General features: G+C 36.7%; 1 protein-coding gene across 2 annotated transcripts in view; it reads left to right on the top strand.

The window, feature by feature from the left end:
- RSF1 (remodeling and spacing factor 1) overlaps positions 1-24,706 on the top strand; it is a 163,586-nt gene that overhangs the window by 30,086 nt on the left and 108,794 nt on the right. For both annotated transcript variants that reach the window (XM_040489460.1, XM_040489459.1), the window contains exon 2: positions 13,528-13,619. In XM_040489460.1, coding sequence (XP_040345394.1) covers positions 13,528-13,619 — 92 coding nt within the window. The remainder of the gene's footprint in view (positions 1-13,527; positions 13,620-24,706) is intronic.

The raw sequence follows: 24,706 nt of genomic DNA, 5'->3' as shown, positions 1-24,706 counted from the left end.
GCACTTAATCCTGATAAGGTAAAAGAGTGATTTCCTGAGGGATCACCTTTCAAGGAGAGGGCAGAAGTGTAGGGTCTGCAAAGGAATTTAAAAGGAGGCAAAGAAATAAGAGGAGAAATCAGAAAAGTAGTGTCACAGGATAGCCAGGTTTCAAGAAGGAAGATCTGGTCACCAGTGTCACATGTTGCCAAATTAAGACAAAAACCAAAGCATCCATTTAGTTTAACTAATAGAAGTCAGATTATGGTGAGTTTGGAGCAAATGGGACAGGTAAGAAAGAGACTGAGTTCACAGACTTTTTTTTTTCTCTCTCTTTTTTTTTTTTTTTTTTTTTTTTTTTCAGAATGGTAGTAGCAGTGTGTGTTAGTCGGGAGGGGACTTTTTCAAAAAAAATCTCCACAAGTTCCTTACTCTTAATCTTGTTCTTTGAGGCCAGCAGTAGTTTAAAAAAATCCATTGAGGTTCATATGTAAGTGAATGTACTTGTAAACTTAACTTCTAGTGGCTTTTTCACGGGACCCAGTTTTAGTAAACCACTCCTCTGAACATTTGTTTTTCTTTAAAATGAGTAGAACCTTAAGCCAACAGTTGTTTATTTTCATTTAGATTAGATTTTCTGTACAGAAGAACTAAGTATTGAGATAATGATGTTTCTTTGCCAACAGTGTAGAATAAGGGGAGGGGATGTTAGTTTTTCAGCATAACTGAACAATCTCCATTCAACACTTGCAAAAACATAATTAAGATCTCAGCTATCTTGAACCTTTGGGAGGAAGGGTTCTTTAAACTGGTATATGTCTATGCCTTTTGGGTTCTCTGTAAACTTGTTGAATGTATTTGCAGAAATTTTTATGTTTACATTTTTCTTAGGATGTCCATAGCTTTCATTCAAATCTAAGAGGTTGTCTTATGTTAGATTTCCCAACAAGCAAACTCTGAGACAAAAATGTGAGCGCACATAGTTTATTTGGGAAGCACTGCCAGGAAACAGATAGTTTAGATCATATGTCAGGTTTATCCCAGCCCTGATTCAGGGCTGCTCTCAGGAAGGGTTAACTGCCTTGCCCTGTAGTCGGAAAGGCCTTGCACATGGTTGCAGGTTAGCCTGCACTGGAGTCCTAATTGCTATGAGGGTAAAGGTGAGGTGCCTCCAGCATCTGCTGCAGAGGTAACAGTACAATGTAATTTCATTTCTTGGTTAATTTGAAATATTTAAAAATTTGGATTTTTGAAGAATTTTTTTTGGGGCACCTGGGTGGCGCAGTTGGTTAGGCGTCCGACTTCAGCCAGGTCACGATCTCGCGGTCCGTGAGTTCGAGCCCCGCGTCGGGCTCTGGGCTGATGGCTCAGAGCCTGGAGCCTGTTTCCGATTCTGTGTCTCCCTCTCTCTCTGCCCCTCCCCCGTTCATGCTCTGTCTCTCTCTGTCCCAAAAAAAAAAAAAAAAAAAAAAGTTGAAAAAAAAAGAATTTTTTTTTAAAGTAATCTCTACACCCAACGTGGGGCTCAAACTCATGACTCTGAGATCAAGAGTCACATGCCTGTACCGACTGAGCCAGCCAGGCACCCCAAAATATTTAAAAATTGTTTGATGGAAATTCTATGACATTAAGGAACTATTAATATTTAGGTAGTAATGATGGTATTCTGGTTATTTTTAAAGAGTTTATATCCCTTAGAGATACATAGTGCAATATTTGTGGATGAAATGATACCTGGAATTTGGTTTAAAATGACATATTGGAGAGGGAAAAAGTCTCTTGGTCATACGTTGATTATCGCTGAAGTTGTGTGATGAGTTCATGGGTTTTATTATGCTAGTCTCTATTTTGGGATTTGTTTCAACATTTCTTAATAAAGGGGTTTTTTTTTGTATGTGTGTATGCTTTTTCCTTTTTTTTAAACTCAAGTATAATTAACATACAGTATTATATTAGTTTCCGATATATAATATAGTGATTCAGCAATTCTTTATGTTACTTGATACTCATCACAATAAACATACCGTTGATCCTCTTCACCTATTTGACCCATCCCCCCCACCTCTCTTCTGGCAACAACCAGTTTGTTCTTTATATTATATTAAAGAGTCTGTTTCCTATTTGTCTTTTTGTTTGTTTGTTTTGTCTCTTGAATTCCACATACGAATGAAATCATATGGTATTTGTCTTTGATGGACTTATTTTACTTCGCATAATACCCTCTAGGTCCAGCCACGTTCTTGCAAATGGCAAGATTTGATCCTTTTATGGCTAATATTCCATTGCATATGTACCACATCTTTATCCATTCATCTATGGATGGACACCTGGGCTGCTCCCATTTCTGGCTATTGTAAATAATGCTGCAGTAAACATAAGGGTACATGTCTCTTTTCAAATTAGGTGAGTTGTTTTGTTTTGTTTTGTTTTCTTTGTGTAAATACCCAGTAGTGGAATTACTGTATCATATGGTAATGCTATTTTTAATTTTTGAGACACCTCCATCCTATTTTCCACAGTGGCTACACTAGTTTGGATTCCCACCAACAGTGTATGGAGGGTTCCTTTTTCTCCACATCCTCAACAATACTTGTTATTTTTTGTGTTTTTGATTTTGGTCATTCTGACAGGTGTGAGGTGATAGCTCATTGTGGTTTTGATTTCCATTTCCCTGACAATTAGTGACATTGAACACCTTGATTTGGTTTTGTTTTCTTCTAAAATGTTCAGTGGTACCATTTTGCTAAATAGAAATATCTCTATCTGAAGTTAAAGAAGTTCCAGGTCATGTGAGTAGTTAAATAACTAGTAAAAGACAACAAGAAACACATGGACTGTTTTTTTTCCCCCTTATATTGTAGAGTTATCAAATGTGCACATGAACAAATCAGTTCCTTTAGAAGTCTTCAGGCAGAATCTAATTTTTTATTACTCTTGTTTTGCTGATGTTTTAATTGCATTTACTTAAAAATCACCAACATTTTATTCAGATACCCTGGTTTACTTAATAATCATTTTTAGCAGTCAGCTGGCTGGCCCCCAAATAAGGTGTCATTGTTTTGCTTTTAATAAGACGTGAACACCATCTGGTGGTGAGTAACAGTAACTTTGGTTTGTATTGTTTTAGGGTTTATAATAGTGTTCTGATATGCATTTTCTTGTTCATTGAAATAACTATAGAAATTACAGTGTTACCCATTTCTTGTCTGTGTCTAATGCCAAGATTTCAAGACACTAAGATGACATAGTATGTTACTCATCTAGCTATCTCTGTTTGTTAAATGAATGTTGATTGAAGGAAAAGTGTAAACTGGTCACTTGTTAGCAAGGAATAGACTATACATTTCACAAAGAAATGGAGGCCTTTTCTTTTCTTTTCTTTTTCTTTTCTTTTTTTTTTTTTTAAGTAATCTCTGCACCCAATGTGCTTGAACTCACAACTCCAGGGATCAGTCTACCGATTGAGCCAGTCAGGTGCCCTTATATAGGTATTTACTTAAACACACAGACTTCATTATTTGCTCCTATATACAGATTCCCATGGGAGCATTCACCTCTTCCATTTCTCCCCTCAAAAGGGAGAGAAAGGGATAAACATAAACTGCAAATAAGTTGTCTTGAATTGGTGATATCGCCTGATGGCTCACACAGTGAACCCAAAGCCACTTTTGCCGTCTTTTTTATCCACTTCCTCATCACTTTCCTGCCTACTGTTAGTTCACATAATTTCTCTTTGACACCTGTAGCAACTCTCTTTTTCTCTAGCAGCAGCAGAACTGTTTTACTTTCTTCCTTCTCTCCCTGTTGTTTTCCTTCTCCTTTATTTTCTTGCCTCTGTTCCAGTTCATCAAGTCCTTGAGTGAATCAGGAACTGTGCTTGGTACTGAGAATACAATGATGAAAAAAGCAGTTGGATCTGGCCCTTGTCTTCATGGAGCTTACATCTGAGGATGGGAGAGAGGAGGAAGAAGAGATAGATGGTAGATAATTACAAAGTGAGACTTAACGATAATTAAGACTATATGATATTAATATTACTCTCACTGAGAACATATACTATCGTGGATTTTGTTTTTATAGTTATAAGTTTCCAGAAAGCAATTTGGAAGTGGAGTGGCTATTTTAAAATTTTACCTGTAAGATGGATTGGAAAATAGTGGTGGTGGCACTGTGTTGTGAGTCTAGTTAATGCCACTGAGGTGTACACTTAAAAATGGTTAAAATGTTAATTTTATGTTATTTGTATTGTACCACAATTTAAAAAGTTAATTATGTAATAAAAGAAAACCAATTGATTTGTATACTTTAAATGGATTTAGGGACGCCTGGGTGGCGCAGTCGGTTAGGCGTCCGACTTCAGCCAGGTCACGATCTCGCGGTCCGTGAGTTCGAGCCCCGCGTCGGGCTCTGGGCTGATGGCTCAGAGCCTGGAGCCTGTTTCCGATTCTGTGTCTCCCTCTCTCTCTGCCCCTCCCCCGTTCATGCTCTGTCTCTCTCTGTCCCAAAAATAAAATAAAAACGTTGAAAAAAAAAATTAAAAAAAAAAAAATAAATAAATGGATTTAAATGGAGCTGTGCAGAAGGGGTGGCTTGATTCGTAGGTTAGGTCTTCTGAACTGTTTCTCTATTCATTTAATACTTTAAGAAACATTAGAGCACTGGGCTTGGAAGGTTTGGGCTCTTGCCTGGCCTCTGCTTGGTGGTAGGCAATTCACATCATATCTTTGTTAACTAAATTTTCTAGTCTGTTAGATAGTGTCAATTAGATCATTGCTTTCAGTTCAAAAATTCTAAGATCCCATGATTGACTGTTGTGTTATTATTAGGCAATTAATACCTGCCTCAATACCTGGACTTAGGCATTAAACAATAGAGCTGGAGGACTTTAGATCAACTTTATATGGACAAGGAAATTGAAGTTTGCACCTCTTTCTCCTGACTGTGTCTAATGCTTTTCATAATACATACATAATAGAACTTTTAAGTATTAGTTGAAATATTAAGTATAGGCTTTTAAGTGAAACATGGACATTTGAAATGATGAAGAGTATCAGAAATAAGACATGATACAAATAAATTTATTCGATTTATTATTAAATGTGTGTGTGTTCCTTTTCTGACTTAGTATGGTTAAACAAAAAGTGGTTTCTGCTTTTAAAAATGAACAAATTAATTATGGGGTGCCTGGGTGGCTCAGTCGGTTGGGTGTCTGACTCGGCTCAGGTCATGATCTCGCAGTCTGTGAGTTCGAGCCCCGCATTGGGCTCTGTGCTGTCAGTTCAGAGCCTGGAGCTTGCTTCAGATTCTGTGTCTCCCTCTCTCTGTCCCTTCCCCACTCACCCTCTGTCTCGTTCTGTGTCTCAAAAAATGAATAAACGTTAAAAAAATTTTTTGTTTTAATTTAAAAATGAACAAATTAATTGGGATCACATTGAAGACAAGTATATAGTAGGTACTTCCTGATCAAGATTGGTGAAGGTGCTTGTTAGAAACTTTCTACATTTTGCACTTTTCCTTGAGGGCACTTCTCTGCATCTATGCTGCTGCAGCCTTATCCTGGGCCATCATCATCTCTTGCTGAAGTGTGGCAGTAGCCTCCTAATTAGTAGTATTTGCTTCCCTCTCATTCATTCCTCACAGAGCAACCAGAGTGACCTCCACATCTCCTTTACCTTTTTAAATTATGGAAAATGTGAAAGATACGAAAGTAGAAAGTTGTATAATGAACTTCCATGTACCCATCACCCCCCCCCACTTTGGTACAATGTTATGATTTTGTTTCATCTGTAACTCCATCTACTCCCCCCCCCCACCCCACCCCCGCCAGCTGCCTAGATTATTTTGAAGCAGATCCTAGATACAGAATGATCTTTTAAAAACTTGGATCATGAATCTTTCCTAAATTTCTCTCTCAAGTTCTTATAACACTTACAATAAAATCTCAACTCTTTCCATGGCACCCAAGGCTTTATAGGATTTGGCTCCTGCTTACTTCTTCACCAGCCACGCTAGAAGCTTTCTGTATAGGCATTTCCTTGTGGCTAGCATTCTCTTCTCTACCTTGGCTTGGTTGGCTGCTTCTTTAAGGTCTCATCTTTATTAATGGTTTTACCGTTTATAAAATGTTTCCCTAAAATGTTAGCAATTGATGCGTCTAGGTGAAGGGCGTACTAGTCTTTGAATTTTTCACTGTTGGAGTTTGTTGGGGGAAAGGTCCTCCTCTCCCTTAAATACTGTCACATTACTATTTCTTTTCAAATTCATTTAGGGTCTTTCGCTCCTATTCTCCACCCTTCAAGTCCTCTGTGATTATTAAGCAGAGAGAAAAGAGACAAGGGAAATACAATCATCTGATTAGAGGTGAAGGCATATGGTGCTGGAAGCCATGGTCTCCAGTATCTCAGATTCCCTCTGCCAGGACGTTGTTCCTTATGTGTAAGGAAAAGGAAGCCCCTTAAAGACCGACTAATGTGAGTGTGGCTCACATCATTTTACCCAGAAAGAGGCCTTTCCTCTCCATAAGAAATATCTACCTTCTCCTTTGGGAAGGAGTGCTGAATTGCTGGTTATCACAACCTCCAACCATGCTGATTACTTCCAGTACACTGATTACTTTCTTTCTTTTTTTTTTTTAATTTTTTTAATGTTTTTATTTATTTTTGAGACAGAGAGAGACAGAGCATGAGCAGGGGAGGGGCAGAGAGGGGGGAGACGCAGAATCTGAAGCAAGCTCCAGGCTCTGAGCTGTCAGCACAGAGCCCAATGCGGGGCTCGAACTCACGGAGTGTGAGATCATGACCTGAGCTGAAGTTGGACGCTCAACCGACTGAGCCACCCAGGCACCCCTGATTACTTTCTTTGTAGCGGAGACATTTTCATAGTTTGGGTTCTTAAATAATCTGAACCATGTTTGGTTTCTCTACCTGTAGGAGAACAGCAGTATGATTCTAAATGAAACAAACCTAAAGTGGAGCAGCAGATACCCGTTGGTTTATCTGCCTGCATACTAGGTCTTCTTGGATTTATTTTTTTCCACTGTGGTAATAAGCTGAGCTTAGTGATTTATATTATACTTACTTGGCTTCTCTGAACTGTGGCTTTTCGGAGAGTGGCCTAAATTACAGTTCATTGTCTGAACTGTTCCTCTGCTTTTCAGAAAATTTTAGGATGATTGATTAAATGAATTATTTGAAGATAAGGTATATAAATGCATAATAGTTATTTCAAGGATCAAGTGGTCTGTTGGAATAGTCTCATTATTGCTAATGAATTTGCTAATCTGTGCTCCCTCGACAGAGTTTGGAAAAAACTGAGCAATAAGTAAAAGTTTATTGTTAGGTTATCTTTTAATCATCATATCTGAAATCAATGTTCTTTGATCAGTAACCTATATGAAATCAACTATTTTGGGACTGTAAGTGTATCTTTGCTTACAAGCATAGAGGAAGTTTAGGGGTGTCTGGGTGGCTCAGTCGGGCAGCGTCCAACTCTTGATTTCTGTTCAGATCATGATTTCATGGTTCATGGGATCTAGTGCTGTGTCAGGCTCTGTGCTGACAGTGTGGAGCCTGCTTGGGATTCTCTCTCTGCCCCTTCCCTGCTTCTGCATGCACTTGTGTGCTCTCTCTCAAAATAAACTAAAAAAAAAAAGCATAGAAGAAGTTTAAGTAAAACTTTATTGAGAAATGAGAAGAATTCTATCATGTAGTTATTATGAGTTGCTGTGAATTTTGACCATTTAGAAAGCAAAATTATAAGTAGTGAGACTGGGACTGCAGAAGCAGTAGCATTCTTAAGGCTTGGTGCTGGAAAGATGCTTAGAAAAATGTCCAAATATAGGGGCGCCTGGGTGGCTCATTCGGTTGAGCATCTGACTGAGCATTCGACTCAGGTCATGATCTCACGGTTCATGGGTTCAAGCCTGCGTCAGCCTCTGTGCTGACAGCTTGGAGCCTGGAGACAGCCTGGATTCTGTCTCTCTCTCTCCGCCTCTCTTTCCCTCCCTGTCTCTCTCTGCCTCTCCTCCACTCACATTCTGTCTCTTTGTCTCTCAAAAATAAACATTAAAAAATAATGTTAAAAAAAGAGAAAAATGTCCAAATATAGAACATCTTTGGGTGATTGGATCAGTAATGCAGTCTGGGATTCTGCCACTTTCTGCTGCTTCATGCCTACATCATCTTGGCAGGGCCTTCCTGAATTCGCACAACCCTGACCTTTTCTTCTGCTCCACAGTCTTTCACCTCCTGAGGCCTTATGAAAGAAATGGGTCAGTTAAAGGTTATGTATCATATCTATCTAGTGAAAGGTTCAGCTGTGACAAAACCTATATTTTTCAGAATGACGTGAAGTTGGTTAATAGATACATTTAGAGAAGGAAGTTAATAATTATCTTAATGCTTGGGAAATGAGACTATTTAGAAAATGTTCCAGGTGATAAATAAGTGAATTTACAGATTGTCACTGTGTGTTTTAGAAAACGATCATGTGTTTTAAAAATATAATTGATAATTTACAGCTTCACTGTCCAAAATCATAGCCACTTGCTACACGTGGATATTTAAGTTTAATTTAAAAAATTAAAAGTTAGTACCTAAAATTAGTACCTAAAATTAAAGTTAGTACCTAAATTTAGTACCTAAAAGTTAGTACCTAAAATTAAAGTTTAGTACCTCAGTTTTATTAGCCACATATCAAGCCATATAGATGACTCTGTATTGGAAAGGACAGATATAGACTATTTCTGTTCATCATAGAATGGTCTCTTGAATAGACAGCATGTTTAGAGAATACAGAGTATGGGAATTTTAATATTTTCAATTTAACCACGATGTTGATTATAATTTTACTGTTGAAGTTTTTGCCTGTTTCTTACCAATTGACAAAATATTAAGAGCCACTAATGTCCATAAAGATCACCAGCTTGTCAGTTCTATTTGAAACAAAATATATAAACAAATTAGTTGTTAACTAGATTTACTGTGGTGATCATTTTGTAATATATACAAGTATTCAATTAAGTTGTATATCTGAAATTAATTTGTCAATTATCTCAAAAATGTAAGTAAGTTATAAGTAAATTGTGGGTTATACATTTTAGTTTTAAATATACTAGCTCTGTATGATCCACTATAGTAGCCACTAGACATAAATGGCTCTTGAGCACTTGAATATGGCTAGTGTGAACTGAGATGTGCTGTAAGTGTAAAATGTACAATATGTTTTTAATACTTAGTACAAAAAATAAGATGTAAATTGAATGAAGGGGGGGGTCTAAAGGTATAGACTTCCAGGTATAAAATAAATAAATCATGGGAATATAATGTGCAGCATGGTGACTACAGTTAGTAATACCGTATTGCGTGTTTGAAAGTTGCTGAGAATAAATCTTAAACATTCTCCTTACAAAATTTTTTTGCAGTCATGTAAGGGTAATAGATGTTAACTAGATTTACTGTGATCATTTTACAAGGTATACAAATACTGAACCACTATGTTGTACAAATGAAACTAATATGGAGCTCCTGGGTGGCTGGGTCAGTTGAGCACCCATCTTCAGCCCAGGTTATGATCTCACGGTTTGTGGATTCGAGCCCTGCTTCAGGCTCTGCGCTGACAGCTCAGAGCCTATAGCCTGCTAAAGTTTCTGTGTCTCCCTTTCTCTGTCTGTCCCTCCCCTACTCATGTTCCGTGTGTCCCTCTCCCTCTCTGTCTCTCTTAAAAATAAATAAACGTTAAAAAATAAAAAAACTGATATAATGTTATGTGTCAGTTATATCACTCTTTATATATTTATTTTAATATTTATTTATTTTTGAGAGTGACAGAGCATGGGGGAAGGGGAAGAAATGGCGGGGGGCGGGGGGGGACAGAGGATCCGAAGTGGGCTTTGCATTGCAGCAGCAAGCCCCATGTGGGACTTGAACTCATGAACCATGAGATCATGACCTTAGCTAAAGCCGGACCACCTTCACAATTTAAAAAAATAAATAAAAATATTAAGTGAAAAAAATTTTAAATACCTGGTATTTTAAATCTTGAGTATATATTGAAATAACATTCGGATATGTAGTATTAAATAAAATATATTATTAAAATTAATTTTGACTTATTTTTATGAATGAACTACTAGAAAATTTGAAATTATGTGACTCATCTTATATTTCTGTTGGACAGTGCTGTGCAAGAGCCAATGGCCTAATAAGCAAATCAAGTACTATGTAATTTATTTCTTTATATATATATATATATATATATCATTTATTTCTGTATGCCTAAATCAATAATGTCTACAGTTGCCAAGTGGGATGAAATCCTTTTTTTTTGCATACATTTATTTCTGTCCTTTTAGATTTTTAGAAATATAGTAGTACTAATTATATCAATTTTTTTGTGTGTGATTTCATGTATCTTTATGATAATGGAAGACATGTATAAAGCACTGATGCAAAGCTTTTAGCCAGCTGCTAAGGAAATGATATAGGCAGAATGAATACTTTGGACATTCCAAGGATAAACATGTTGCTGGAATCATTAAAAGGCTATCACAGAGACTTTGGGCCTTTTATTGATAAGACGTAGAAAGATAAATACAATTCAAGTGGGAGAAAACAGTAAACTAGAAGGCTTGAATAGAGCCCAGATAGGTAGTGGACTGTGTATGCTTAGTGAACAGGCCAGAATCCTGTTTTGATTTGAATGAAGGATTTCAGTGTAAAAGTGAGAGAATGATTGAAGAGTTAGGGTGAGACTGACTTTAAGACTCTGAGGCTAGAGTAAGAAATCTGGATGAGTTTAATATAGTTATTTAGGAGCCAGAAAAGATGTCGATGAATGGGAAGTGTTATGAAAACAGTATTTTTGGAAGATTGGTTATAAGAGACTATCATAGTTATTTTTTTGAAGTGAGAAGGTACAGTAATATCCTAGAGAAAGTGGGGGAAATAGGGCACAGGGTTGAGATATCTAAAGGCTGAATCATCAAGACTGTTGTGTTTGGGAAAGCGGAAAAGGAGAAATTGAAACAGACTTTGGTTCCACAAGTGTCATAACAAAAATAAACATGTTTTAGCTTTATGTATTTTACAGCTTTAAAACTGTAAAATAGCTAATGTCGCCCTTTACAGATGAGGAATTTGAGATGCAGTGTTCACCAGAAAAATCATGATCACCTTATATTAAGCTGACAATTGAGCCCTTGTCTTTTTCTTCCTACTGTGTTGTCATTGGAGTCTACTCACTTACCCAAGCCGGTGCCTCAGGTTTTCTTGACTCTCGCTATAGCTTTGCACAAGCAGTCAATCACTAAGTTGTATTATTTGTTTCCTAAATATTTCTCAGATCTGCCTAATTCTGTTTGTACTACCTCTACCTATGTTCACGTTACTCCCATCTTTCTGGGTTGATATTTTCTGGAATTTACATCTTATCTCTGCCTTGCATCCACCTCCCAAAACAAGCAAGGAAATAAAAGCAATCTGTTTTCCTACAATTCACTTGCTTTCTAAAGTGCAGAGAAAGCACTCTCTTGTCTAAATTTTTAAATGTAAATTTCTTAGCCTGGACTTACAAAGCTCTTCATGATGATGTCCTTTTTCCATGCCTCCAGTTCCATGATCACTTCTTTTTCAGTCTTTTGCATCTGCTGTTACTCCTGTAAGTAAGGTCCTTTCTCCCCTTTTCTCTGCCTCACCCTCAATCCCAAGTTCAGGTTTGGACTTAGAATAATAGTCTACTTGTCTGTAACCACCCGTCCTATGCTTCTTTCCACCACCACCACCCCACCTCCAACCCACGATCCACTGTCTAACGCCCTAAAAAGACTCACATGAGTAGGCCCACTAAGGATATTTTTTCTTGTTTAGTAATAGTGGTCCCACAGAAATTTATTGAATGGGTCAGTGTTTTTATACTGCAGAGTTGTTTCAAGTTAAAATTAGCTTAGTGGAGAGTGAAGAGTCTAAAAGAATGACTGAAAATTAGTCCATCATTTCCCAACCTGTTCTTAAGAGCACTTGTATCCTAAGATAAGCTAGTGTTGTATGTCTGTTTCACACAAAATTCCATGGATATTAGGTGGATGTTGAAGATTATATCCTTGGATATTCACGTGCACACAAGATCCATCAATAAAGTTGTCAAGAAGTCCTGCACTTAAAAAAAAGACCTTTGTTTTGATCCAGTATTTTTCTTTTCTTTCCTCTTTTTTTTAAAATTTTTAAGTTTATTTATTTATTTTGAGAGAGGGAGAGAGGGAGGGAGGTAATCCAAAGCAGGCTCCACGTTGTCAGCGCAGAGCCCAACGCAGGGCTTGAATCCACGAACCATGAGATCATGACCTGAGCCAAAACCGAGAGTTGGACACTTAACCGACTGAGCCACCTAGGCACCCCAATCCAGTATTTTTCTAATGTATTTGATTATGGAAACATTTTAGAGAGTATACCTCCTGTTTCTCTTAGTGGTATTTGGAAAATGCCAAATTTGATGGCTGTGTATGTGTGTCCTTTTATTTCCCTTCCGTCTAACAGATATAATTAAACAACATAATCACGTCATACCCAAGGGATATATGGAGGAACTCTGGCTGTTTACAGTTAGAAGAGAAAATCTGAGGGAAGGTAAAACAGTCTTCAAGTATTTGAAGGTTCTAGCTGAAGAGGAATTGAAAATATTGTCTTTGAAACTAGAGAATAAGAGTAAGAACCAGGTGTAGGAAGGCAGATTTTGACTTTGTATAAGGCTTTCTAATAACTAGAACTTTGGAAGATAAGTCAGTGTTCTGTCCTGAAAGTTGTCAAGTGAAGATCCGGAGGGATGATGTAGAGGACTTTAGCCCATGGAGAAGGTATAGATCGAAAGAATAGTTTTGTGAAATAGGTTGAAAGCCATTGGACTGTTTCTGAGATATCCATATCCATATCCAACTTGGAATTTATATTCCTTGATTCTTTTCTAATTCTGTGAATCTGTGTCTTGGTCTGTAATGTCAGTAAAGTATACAAATACGTGTTATGAGAAACAAACAGTAGTAGAAATTGTGGTTGTATGGTTAAGGGCTTTTACTTGATGATATATTTTTTTTAATTGGCTTTATTTTTTTAGAGCAGTTTTAGATTCACAGAAAAATAGAGCACAAAGTTCAAAGAGCACAAAGCACAAAGAGAGTTCACGTATATACTCTTTCTCAACACACGACCTCCACTATCCATATCTCCTGGCACCACAGAAGTACATTTGTTATAATTAATGAACCTACATTGACCTATCATTATCACTCAAAAATCCACAGTTTACATTCGAGTTCATTCTTACTTGATAATGCTTTGAAAGAAAATGTGAATATTCCTGCTCATCTTTAAGAGAGTGGTTTTCAGTTATTTGTTGCCCTAGTTTAGTCTTTTCTGATTCAGAGGTCTAAAAGATAGTTAAAGTCAACATCCTCTATTTTGAAAAAAGTATTCAGAGAAGGGGAAAGTTCTTTTTTCATCTTAAATGTTTATAAATGTTTTATTTTGTGAGCTAACAGTATTTTTTCTTTCTTTTAAGTACCAAAAGAATTGGTGGAGCTCCATTTGAAGTTGATGAGGAAGATTGGCAAATCTGTTACGGCAGACAGATGGGAAAAATATTTGATCAAGGTAAATATTAAAAATTACCTTCTCTGGGGCACCTGGGTGGTGCAGTTGGTTAAGCATCCGACTCTTGATTGCAGTTCAGGTCATGATCTCGCTGGCATGCTGGCATGGAGCCTGCTTAAGATTCTCTTCCTCCCTCTCTGCTTCTCTCTCCCTCCTCTCTCAAAAAATGTGCCTTCTCTGTTACTGAAATATTACTGTAGCATAAATTGATGTGTTTCATAATATGCTGAACTTTTAAAATGGTCTACTAAAAGTTGCAAAATATGACTTAGAATTCCATACAATTACTATCGGCATGTGATTCTTTTCTGCAACTACTAAGCCATAGTGTTTAGTCCTAAATTTGGGTTTCAGAGGTGTTATGTCCCTTTTGTGCCTAACACCGTGCCTAGGACTTTTCATGTCTTCTCTCATTTAATCCTTAAAACCATCCAGATAAATCAAGTAAACATAAATAAGGCAAAGAAAGTTGTCATTCTTCCTTGAGATCACACTGTATGCATAGACACAGACAGAATTTGTCTGTTAAATGGTAAGATGTCATAACACCTTTAAATCAGTATAGGAGATTACCAGTTACCAATAAGGCCAAAGCTATCCTTTAGTGAAAACAACCTGGGAAATCAGAATGCTTTACGATAAACCATTCAGGAAAAATGGTCTGAAATTATATCCAAACTTTGAGACCTACACAATTTTTGGAAGCCCAAGCTGATAAATGTACCTACCTCCATGATATCTTTTGGGAATATTTTTAATTCTATAACATACCAGAATATTAGGTTATATTTTTTGGTATTTTGAAAACTGTATGATTTTCTTGTCTTTTTTTTTTTTTTTTTTTATCCAACGTTTATTTATTTTTGGGACAGAGAGAGACAGAGCATGACCGGGGGAGGGGCAGAGAGAGAGAGGGAGACACAGAATCGGAAACAGGCTCCAGGCTCTGAGCCATCAGCCCAGAGCCCGACGCGGGGCTCGAACTCACGGACCGCGAGATCGTGACCTGGCTGAAGTCGGACGCTTAACCGACTGCGCCACCCAGGCGCTCCAATTTTCTTGTCTTTTAAAAAAATACATGTTTACCCATGTATTTTCATACCTGCTTTCTTTTTGGGGGAGGTACATATATGACTTCAGAGCACTATGAAAAGAGGAATCATCAGGGTATAAGAGTTGCTTGTTACATTATTATAAAAATCACATGTGCTTTTCCATTTATTGGTGTATAACACATCATTCCAAATTAAGTGACATAACAATTTTAATCAGTTCACTGGTTCCTTTTCTGTTGGTTGAAAGCAGCCACAATTCTGGCCACATTTCAAGAGAGGAGATACAGACCCCAAACTAATGCTGAATGAAATCTCCAAAATATATTAAAACTGTGAATGATAACTGAGCAAATTTTTAACTATTCAAAGTGCTTTAGGGGTGCCTGGGTGGCTCGGTTAAGCATTCAACTTCAGCTCAGGTCATGAGCTCACAGTTCGTGGGTTCGAGCCCCACATTGGGCTCTGTGTTGACACCTCGGAGCCCGGAGCTTGCTTTGGATTTTGGGTCTCCCTCTCTCTCTGCCCCTCCCCACCTCATACTCGGTCTCTCTCTGTCTCTCAAAAATAAATAAACGTTTTTTTAAAAAAGTGCTTTAGGAAATACCAGTGAAATCGCTGTTTTGCCTTTAATAAAATATTTATTAATGGTTAAGAATCAAGTTTTGGAGCTTTAAAATAGATGCTGGAATTTCAGGGCATTGATTTTTATATAATATCTTAAAGGGTATATAGTCCCTTGTAAATAAATGTGGGTTTGTTATTAAAGTGGGTTTATTTGTTTACATGTTCTGAGAATTTAGTAGAAATATCTTGTATACTGTTCACATCTCTTGTTAAACTTTAGAACCATGGATAATCTACTTTGCACCGTTGTGTCTGTTTCTTCATAAAATGTGAGAAATGAGATGATTTTATAAACCCCTTTAATTCTATGGTGAAAACTACAGGTTCTAGCTCATTTTTTAAAAAATCGAGATATATTCACATAACATAAAATTTGCCCTTTGAAAGTATGCAATTCAGTGTTTTTTAGTATATTCACAAGGTTGTGCAACTATCATCACTGTCTAAATCAGAACATTTTTATCACCTCAAAAAGGAACCCCATACTCATTAATAATTACTCTCCTTTCCTCTTGTCCTTATAAACTACTAATCTGTTTTCTGATTCTATGAATTTGCCTATTCTGGACATTTCATATAAATAGAATCATACAATATGTGGCCTTTTGTGTCTGGTTTCTTTCACTTAGCATAATGTTTTCAAGTTTCATCCCTGTTAAAGGATGAATCAGCACTTTGTTCCTTTCTATGCCTGAATAATGTTCCTTCGTATGGATATACCACTTTTTATTTATCTACTTACCAGTTTATGATATTAGGCTTGTTTCCATCTTTCGGCTATTATGAAAAGTGCTGCTGTTAGTAGACATGTGATTTCATTTCTTATATCTAGAGTGGAATTGCTGGGTCATATGGTAATTCTGTTTTGACTACTTAACTGCCAGACTGTTTTCCAAAGCTGCACCATTTTACAATTTCTCTAGCAATTTATGAGGGTTCCAGTTTTTCTACATCCTTCCTCATTAACACTTATGATTGATTGATTGATTGATTGATTTTAAGCATCCTAGTGGGGGCTCCCATGGTTTTGATTTACATTTTCCTTATGACTAAATTATGTTGAGTGTTCCTTTCATATACTTGTGGGCCATTGTATATCTTTGAGAAAATGTGGAAAAATGTCTACTCCTATCCTTCTTTGTTTAGTTGGTTGTTCGTGTTTTTGTTCTTGAGTTTTAAGAGCTCTTTATATATTCTGCATGCTAGACCCTTACCAGATACATGATTTGCATACATTTTCTCCCATTTGGTGTTTTTTCTTTTACTTTCTGTGTAATGTTCTTCGATGCATGAAGGTTTTAATTTTGATGATGTCCAATACAGTTTTTTCTTTTGTGGCTAGTGCTTTGGTGTCATATCTAAGAAACTATTGCCCAAACTAAGATCATAAAGATGTAATCCTCTAATTTGTTCTAACAGTTCTGTACTTTTAGCTTTTGTGTTTAGATCTATGATCTCTTTTAAGTTAATTTTTGTATATAAGATAGGGGTCCAACCACATCCTTTTGGGTGTGGATATCCAGTTAGTTATTCCATTACTGTTTGTTGAAAAGACCATTCTTTCCCATATTTGATTGCCTTGACAATCTTGTAAAAAGTAAATTCAACATAAATAGAAGGGTCTATTTCTGAAGTTGCTATTCTGTTGACTTCTTTGTCATCATTTATGCTGTCTTGATTATTAAAGCTTTGTAATAGGTTTTGAGTTGGTTCTTTTTCAAGATTGTTTGGACTGTTCTGCTTTCCTTGCATTTTCTTGATGAGTTTGAGGATCAGCTTGTTAATTTCTGCAAAAATGCCAGCTATGATTTATATAGGATTAGATATAATCTGTAGGTAAATTTGGGGAATATTAGGTTAACAAAAATAAGTCTTCTGATCCATGGATCAGGATGTCTTTCAAAATATTTAGGTCTTTAATTCCTTTCAAAAACGTTTCATAGTTTTCTGAGTCCAGTTTTATACTTATTTGTTCAGTTCTTCAGTATTTTCTTGGTTTGATGTTGTTATAAATGTAATTTTTTTCTTAACTTCATCTTCAGATCGTTCATTGCTAATGTGTGGAAATACACTAATTTTTGTATATTAATCTTGTGTCTTGCTTCTTTGTCAGACTATTAGCTCAAATAGTTTTATTGTAGATTTTTAAGACTTTCTATATATGAGATGATATCATCTCCAAATCCAGATAGTTTTACTTCCTCCTTTCTAATCTGGACATACTTTATTTCTTTTTCTTGCGTAAGAAAACCAGAACCCCTGGTATACTGTCGTATAGAAATGGTGAGAGCAGACATCCTTTGTTCCTGATCCTTGGGGGAAAGTTTTCAGTCTTTTAAGATTTAATATGATATTAGATATGTGTTGTTTTTTTTTTTTTTTTAAGTTTATTTATTTTTGAGAGAGACTGAGAGAGCAAGCAGGGGAGGGGTGGAAAGAGAGGGAGAGAGACAATCCCAACCAGGCTTCACATTGTCAGTGCGGAGCCCGATGCAGGGCTTGAACTCATGAACTGTGAAATCATGGCCTGAACCAAAACCAAGAGTCGGGCACTTAACCGACTGAGCCACCCAGGCACCCCAGGTATATGTGTTTTTCATAGAGGTTCTTTATCAGACTAAGAAAGGTCTCTTCCTGGTATGTTGAATATTTTTTATCATGAAAGGTGTTAGGTTTTGTCAGATGTTTTTTCTGCATCTACTGAGATAACCATTTGGTTTTCCCTTTATTAACATGGTGTATTGCATTGATTAATTTTCATATGTTGGGACTGTGCAGTCCTACAGTCTCACTTCATCGTGGTTCATAATCCTTTTTATATGTTGCTAGATTTGGTTTGTTAATTTACTGTTGAGGATTTTTGTTTCTGTATTCATAGGGATGATGATGTGTTTTATTGAGATGTCTGTGGCTTCATAGAATTAGTTGAGAAGTTACTTCCTCTTACTTTTTGTAAGTGTTCATCAAATGTTAATTCTTTAATTTTTTTAGCATTTATTTATTTTTGAGAGACAGAGTGCAAGTGGGGAAGGGGCACAGAGAGAGAGGGAGACATAGAATCCAAAACAGGCTATAGGCTTTGAGCTGTCAGCACAGGGCCCAATTCAGGGCTCGAACTCACCAACTGTGAGATCACAACCTGAGCCGAAGTTGGAAGCTCAACCAACTGAGCCACCTAGGTGCCCCTATAGGTATTCCCTATAGGTATTGAGTCAATTTCAGTAGTTTGTGTCTCTAGGAAATTGTTCATTTTACCTAGCTTATTGGCATTAGATTGTTCATAGTATCCACTTGAGATCTTTTTTATTTATGTAGAGTTGGTAGTAATATTCCCTCTTTCCTTATTTTACTGATTGTGAGTGTTCTCCCACCCCCGGTCAGTGTAGCTATAGATTTACCAATTTTGTTGATCTTTAAAAACCAACTTAACAGTTTAGTAGAATTTCCGTATTTTTCTATTTTATTCTTTCCTTTTATTTGCCTTGGGTTTAGTTGGGATTCTTTCCTAGTAATATGGTGGAAATTTAGGTTATTGATTTGAGATCTTCCTCTTTTTTTAACATAGGCATTTTCAGCTATTATATTCCATCTTTACTTCTTGCTTTAGCTCCATTCCATAAATTGGTATGTTTAGTTTACTTTCATCTCAAAGTATCTTCTCATTTCTCTTGTGATTTCTTCTTTGACCCATTGGTTATTTAGTTGTAGTTTAATTTCCACATGCTTGTAAATTTCACCAATTTTTTTTTCTATTACTGGTTTCTAATTTTATAACATGTAGAACATACTTTCTATGATTTTGATCCAGTTAATTTTGTTGAGACTTATTTTATGACCTTACATAATATATGTGTGTGTGGGTGTGTGTGTGTGTGTGTGTGTGTGTGTGTGTGTGTGTATGTGTATAAAAAGTCCTTCAAATTAAAAAAGTGGATAATTTATCTACTTAAATATTTAGTGAGATTTGCTAATTTCATATTCATATTTACTGTCCTTTTTAAAAATATTTTTCCTTTTTTCTGATTTTTAAGCCTTTTGTTGCCTATCAATAAAGTTTATACACAACACACACATACACACACCTTAAGTACAGATATGTTTTTCCCCCTTATCCTTTTTGAAAGCTACAATCTCTACAATTTTTTTAAAGCTCTGGGGCACCAGGGTGTCTTATTTGGTTAAGCATTCAACTTCAGCTCAGGTCATAATCTCAGTTTGTGAGTTTGAGCCCCACGTCAGGCTCTGTGCTGACAGTTCACAGCCTGGAGCCTGCTTCGGATTCTGTGTCTCCCTCTCTCTGCCCCTCTCCCACTCGTGCTCTGTCTCTGTCTCTCTCAAAAATAAAATAAAAACATTTAAAAAATTAAAAAAAAAAGAATAAACTCTTCCTTAATTCTTTGTTCCCCTTTAGTTTTTACCCATCCTCCCTTTTCCCCCTTTGTATTAGTTTCTGCTGTTTGATGACAAATAACCTCAAAATGTAGCTAGTGAAAACAGTGAATATCAAGTCTGCCATTCTCTGAGCTGTGCCTAATGCTCAGCACATCCCAAACTACATTCTCCCTGATGCCTCTTGGTTTGCAGCCTTGAGTTTTCCAGGTGAAGTCTGAAACTGGCCCTGGTACATGGAGAATAAGGAGACACCAAAGAAAGAAGCAGAGTACTATTTCAGATTGATACTGTGGCTGGTCACCAATACGAAGGACGTTCTGTGATTGTTTGAATTTGTATGTCTACTCTTTGAGGCCTTCCTTAGAATACTTTCCAAATAAACTGTTTAAGCTCATCTCAGGTCCTGCTTTTGTTGGAAATCGAAATTTCATCAAGTGTTTAACAAAATGGAACACCATAATATCAGTTAGTAAGCAATACAGATAAAATATACCCCTGAAGTGCCAGGTTTTGATGAACAGGAAACACAGCATGGCAAGGTACTCTGGGACCTCTTCTTCGTGAAGTAAATACTTTCAAGATCAAAAGACATAGCTGACTTTCTTACATAGAAGCAGACACAGAGAGGCAAACAAAATGAGGAGACAGAAATTTATCCCCAATGAAAGAACAGGACAAGGCTTTGGCCAGAGATCTAAGTGAAACAGGTATAAGTAACATGCCTGATAGAGAATTTAAAGCAGCGATCACAAAGATACTCACTGGATTTGAGAAAAGAGTGAGAACCTTAACACAGAGATAAAGAATAAGATAGCTCAGATAAAGGGATCAATAAATGAAATCAGAAACATGTTTGATGGAATGAACAGAAGGAAAGAAGCAGCAGAAAGAATTAGTGACCTGGAAGACAAAGTAATTAAACTGAACACAAGAGAGAGAAAAGAACTACACAAAGTGATAATAGACTTAGGGAATTCAGTGACTCCATCAAATGTAATGAAAATCATTATAGGAGTCCCAAAAGAGGATGAAAAGAGGGCAGAAAATTTGAAGAAACAATAGGTAGATCTGATTTCTATAAAAAATCAAGAACTCACAAAAACAGGATATAAAATATAATTTTACATATATGTAAAATCTAGGGAGGTGAGGAGAAAAGAATGGGTTCAAACTTAAATGACCATCAACTCAGTATAGACTGCTATATGCAGAAGAGGTTATATAGAACCTGAATATCAAAAACTAATAAACCTGCAAAGAAAAAAGAGAAAACCAAATATATCACTAAAGAAACTTAGCAAAACATGAAAAAAAGACGAGAGAGTATCAGAAAAAAATCTTCAGAAACACACACAAAACAGGTAATAAAATGGCAATAAATATGTATCTATCAATAATTACTTTGAATGTAAGTGAACTAAATGCTGCAATAAAAAGATGTAGAGTGACAGGATGGATAAAAAAAAGAAGACCCATCTGTGTGCTGCCTATAAGAGACTCAGTTTACACCAGAAGACGCTTACAGATTGAAAGTGCGGGAATGGAGAAACATCTATCATGCAAATGGTTTTCAAAAGAAAGCCAGAGTAGGTGTACTTATATCAGACAAAAGGGACTTTTTGTTTGTTTGTTTGTTTGTTGATTTTGACAGAGAGTGAGTGCACATGTGAGTGGGGAAAGGGCAGAGAGAATAAATGAGTGAATTCCAAGCAGGCTCCACGCAGTCAGCACAGAGTCTGACTGGGGCTTGATCTCACAAACGAAACCATGAGATCATGACCTGAGCCAAAATCAAGAGTCAGATGCTTAACTGACTGAGCCACCCAGGTTCCCCAAGACAAAACACACTTTAAAACAAAGACTGTAACAAGACATAAAGAAGGACAGTGTATAATAATAAAGGGACAATCCAACAAGATCTAACAGTTGTAAATATTTATGCACCCAGCATAGCAGCACCCAAATATATAAAAATGTTAATAACAGACAGATACAAATTGATTACTAATCGATAGTAATACAGTGATACTTTAACATTCTGCTGCATCAATTGACAGATGTGTTGTGTGTCAGTATTAACAGATGATGTCAATTGTGTGTGTTGATGTCCAAACAGAACATCAAAGAAAGAATGCCTTTGAGTGACACACTGGAGCAGATGGATTTAGCAGAAATATTGAGAACATTCTATCCTAAAACATTCTTTTCAAGTGTGCCTGGAGCATTCTTCAGAATAGACCATGTATTAGCCCAGAAACCACTCTCAACAAATAGAAGAAGTCATACCAGGCATCTTTAATGACCACAACGCTATGTAACTAGATATCAACCACTGGAAAGATCACAAATACAATGGAGATTAAATACCATGCTACTAAACAATGAATAGATCAACCAGGAGATAATAGAAAAAGTAAAAACATACATGAGACAAATGAAAACGAACACACAAAACTTCAAAAAAAGAAAAAAACCTTTAGGATGCAGCACAAGCGATTCTAAGAGGGAAAGATACAGCACTACAGGCCTATGTCAAGAAGTAAGAAAAATATCAAACAACCTTACACCAAAAGGAGCTAGAAAAAGAACTAACAAAACCTAAAAACAGCAGAAGGAAGGAAATAATAAAGATCAGAGCAGAAATAAATGATATAGAAGCTAAAAAAAAACAATAGAACAGATTAATGAAACCAAGAGCTGGTTCTTTGAAAAAATCAATGATTGGTAAACCTGTAGCCAGATTTATCAAGAAAAGAAGAGAAATAATAATCAACACCACAGAAATACAAATGATTATAAAAGAACTTTATGAAAAACTGTATGCCAGCCAACTGGACAACCTAGAAGAAATGGATATGTTCCTAGAAACTTATAAACTACCAAAACAGAAACAGAAAGAAACAGAAATTTGAACAGACTGTTTACCAGCAATGAAATTGATTCAGTAATCAAAAAAAACCCCAACAAGGGACACCTGGGTGGCTCATTTGGTTGAGTGTCCAACTTTAGCTCAGGTCATGATCTCATGGTTCCTGAGTTCAGGTCCCGCACGTGAGGCTCACTGCTGTCAGCACAGAGCCCACTTCAGATCCTTTGTGCCCGCCTCTCTCTGCCCCTCCCCCCTCATGCTCTCTCTTTCTCAAAAATAAATTAAAATATGGGGGAAAAAAACCTCCTGTCAAACAAAATCTACGACTAGATGGCTTCACAGGCAAATTATACCAAACATTTAAAGAAGAGTTAATATGTATTCTTCTCAAACTATTCTAAAAAGCAGAAAAGGAAGGAAAACTTCCATATTCATTCTATAAGGTCAGCATTATTTTGATACCTAAACCAGATAAAGACAGCACAAAAAAAGAACTACATGGGTACCTGGGCAGTTCAATCAGTTGTCCGACTCTGTTTCAGCTCAGGTCATGATCCCAGGGTCGTGGAATCAAGCCCTGCATCTAAGCTAAATGTTCATCTGAGCACAGAGCCTGCTTAAGATTCTCTCTCTGTGTGCCTCTCTACCCCACATGCACTTGCTTGCTCTCTTTTTTTCTTTTTTCAGATGTACTTTTGAGAGAGAGAGAGAGAGAGAGAGAGCGAGAGCGCACACATGTGCAGGGGAGGAGCAGAGAGGGGGAGAGAATACAAAGCAGGTTCCAGGCTCTGAGCTGTCAGCACAGAGCCTGCCATGGGGCTCAAACTCGTGAACCGTGAGATCATGACCTGAGCTGAAGTTGGATGCTTAACCAACTGAACCATCCAGGTGCCCCTACACTCGCTCTCTTTCTAAAAATATGTATGTATATAGAGAGAACTATAGGCCAATATCCCTGATGCAAAAATCCTCAATGAAGTATTAGCTAACTGAATTCAACAATACATTATAAAAATCATTCACTATGATCTTGTAGGATTTATTCCTGGGTTGCCAGGTTGGTTCACTATTTGCAAATCAATCAACATGATACATTACATCAGTAAGAGAAACAAGAAATAAGTCATACGGAGAAAGACAGAAACCACTTGTTCATTCATATGTGGATCCTGAGAAACTTAATAGAAGACCATGGGGGAGAGGAAAGGGAAAAAAAAAAGTTACAGAGAGGAAAGGAGGCAAACCATAAGAGACTCTTAAAAACTGAGAATAAACTGAGGGTTGATGGGGGGGTGGGAGTGAGGGGAAAGTGTGTGATGGGCATTTAGAAGGGCACCTGTTGGGATGAGCACTGGGTGTTGTATGGAAACCAATTTGACAATAAATTTCATATTAAAAAAAATAAGAGAAACGTTAAGAACCATATGATCATTTCAATAGAAGCAGGAAAAGTATTTGAAAAATACAGTATCAATTCATGATAAAAACCCTTAAAGTAGGGTTGGAGGGAACATCTAAAGGCCATATGAAAAATTCACTACTAATATCATCTTCAATGGGAAGAACTGAGAGCTTTTCCCCTAAAGTCAGGAACAAGGCAAAGATGTACACTCTCATCACTTTTATCCATCATAGTACTAGAAGTCCAGCCACAGCAATCAGACAACAAAAAGAAATAAAAGCCATCCAGTTCGGCAAGAAAGAAGTCAGACTTTAAACTGCAGCTGACATGATACTATATATAGAAAACCTGAAAGACTCCACCAGAAACCTACTAAAACTGATCAATGAATTCCATAAAGTCACGGGATGCAAAATCAATGTACAGAGATGTCTGTTGCATTTCTACATGCCAATAATGAAGCAGCAGAAAGAGAAAGTAAGAAAACAATCTCATTTACAATTACACCCAAAATAGTAAGATATCTAGGAATAAATGTAACCAAAGAGGTTAAAGACCTATACTCTGAAAACTATAAAACACTGAGGAAAAAAATTGAAGATGACACAAAGAAGCAGAAAGACATTGCATGCTTATGGATTGGAAGAACAAATATTGTTAAAATGTCTATAATACTCGACCTACACCTTTGTTTTGTTTTGTTTTGTTTTGTTTTGTTTTGTTTTGTTTTGTTTTGTTTTGTTTT

This window comes from Herpailurus yagouaroundi, unplaced genomic scaffold, assembly GCF_014898765.1.
Source record: "Herpailurus yagouaroundi ecotype Mexico unplaced genomic scaffold, PumYag 180, whole genome shotgun sequence".
Taxonomy (NCBI): Eukaryota; Metazoa; Chordata; class Mammalia; order Carnivora; family Felidae; genus Herpailurus; species Herpailurus yagouaroundi.
Note: the sequence above shows the minus strand (reverse complement) of the source record. Positions and strands in the feature narration are given on the sequence as shown.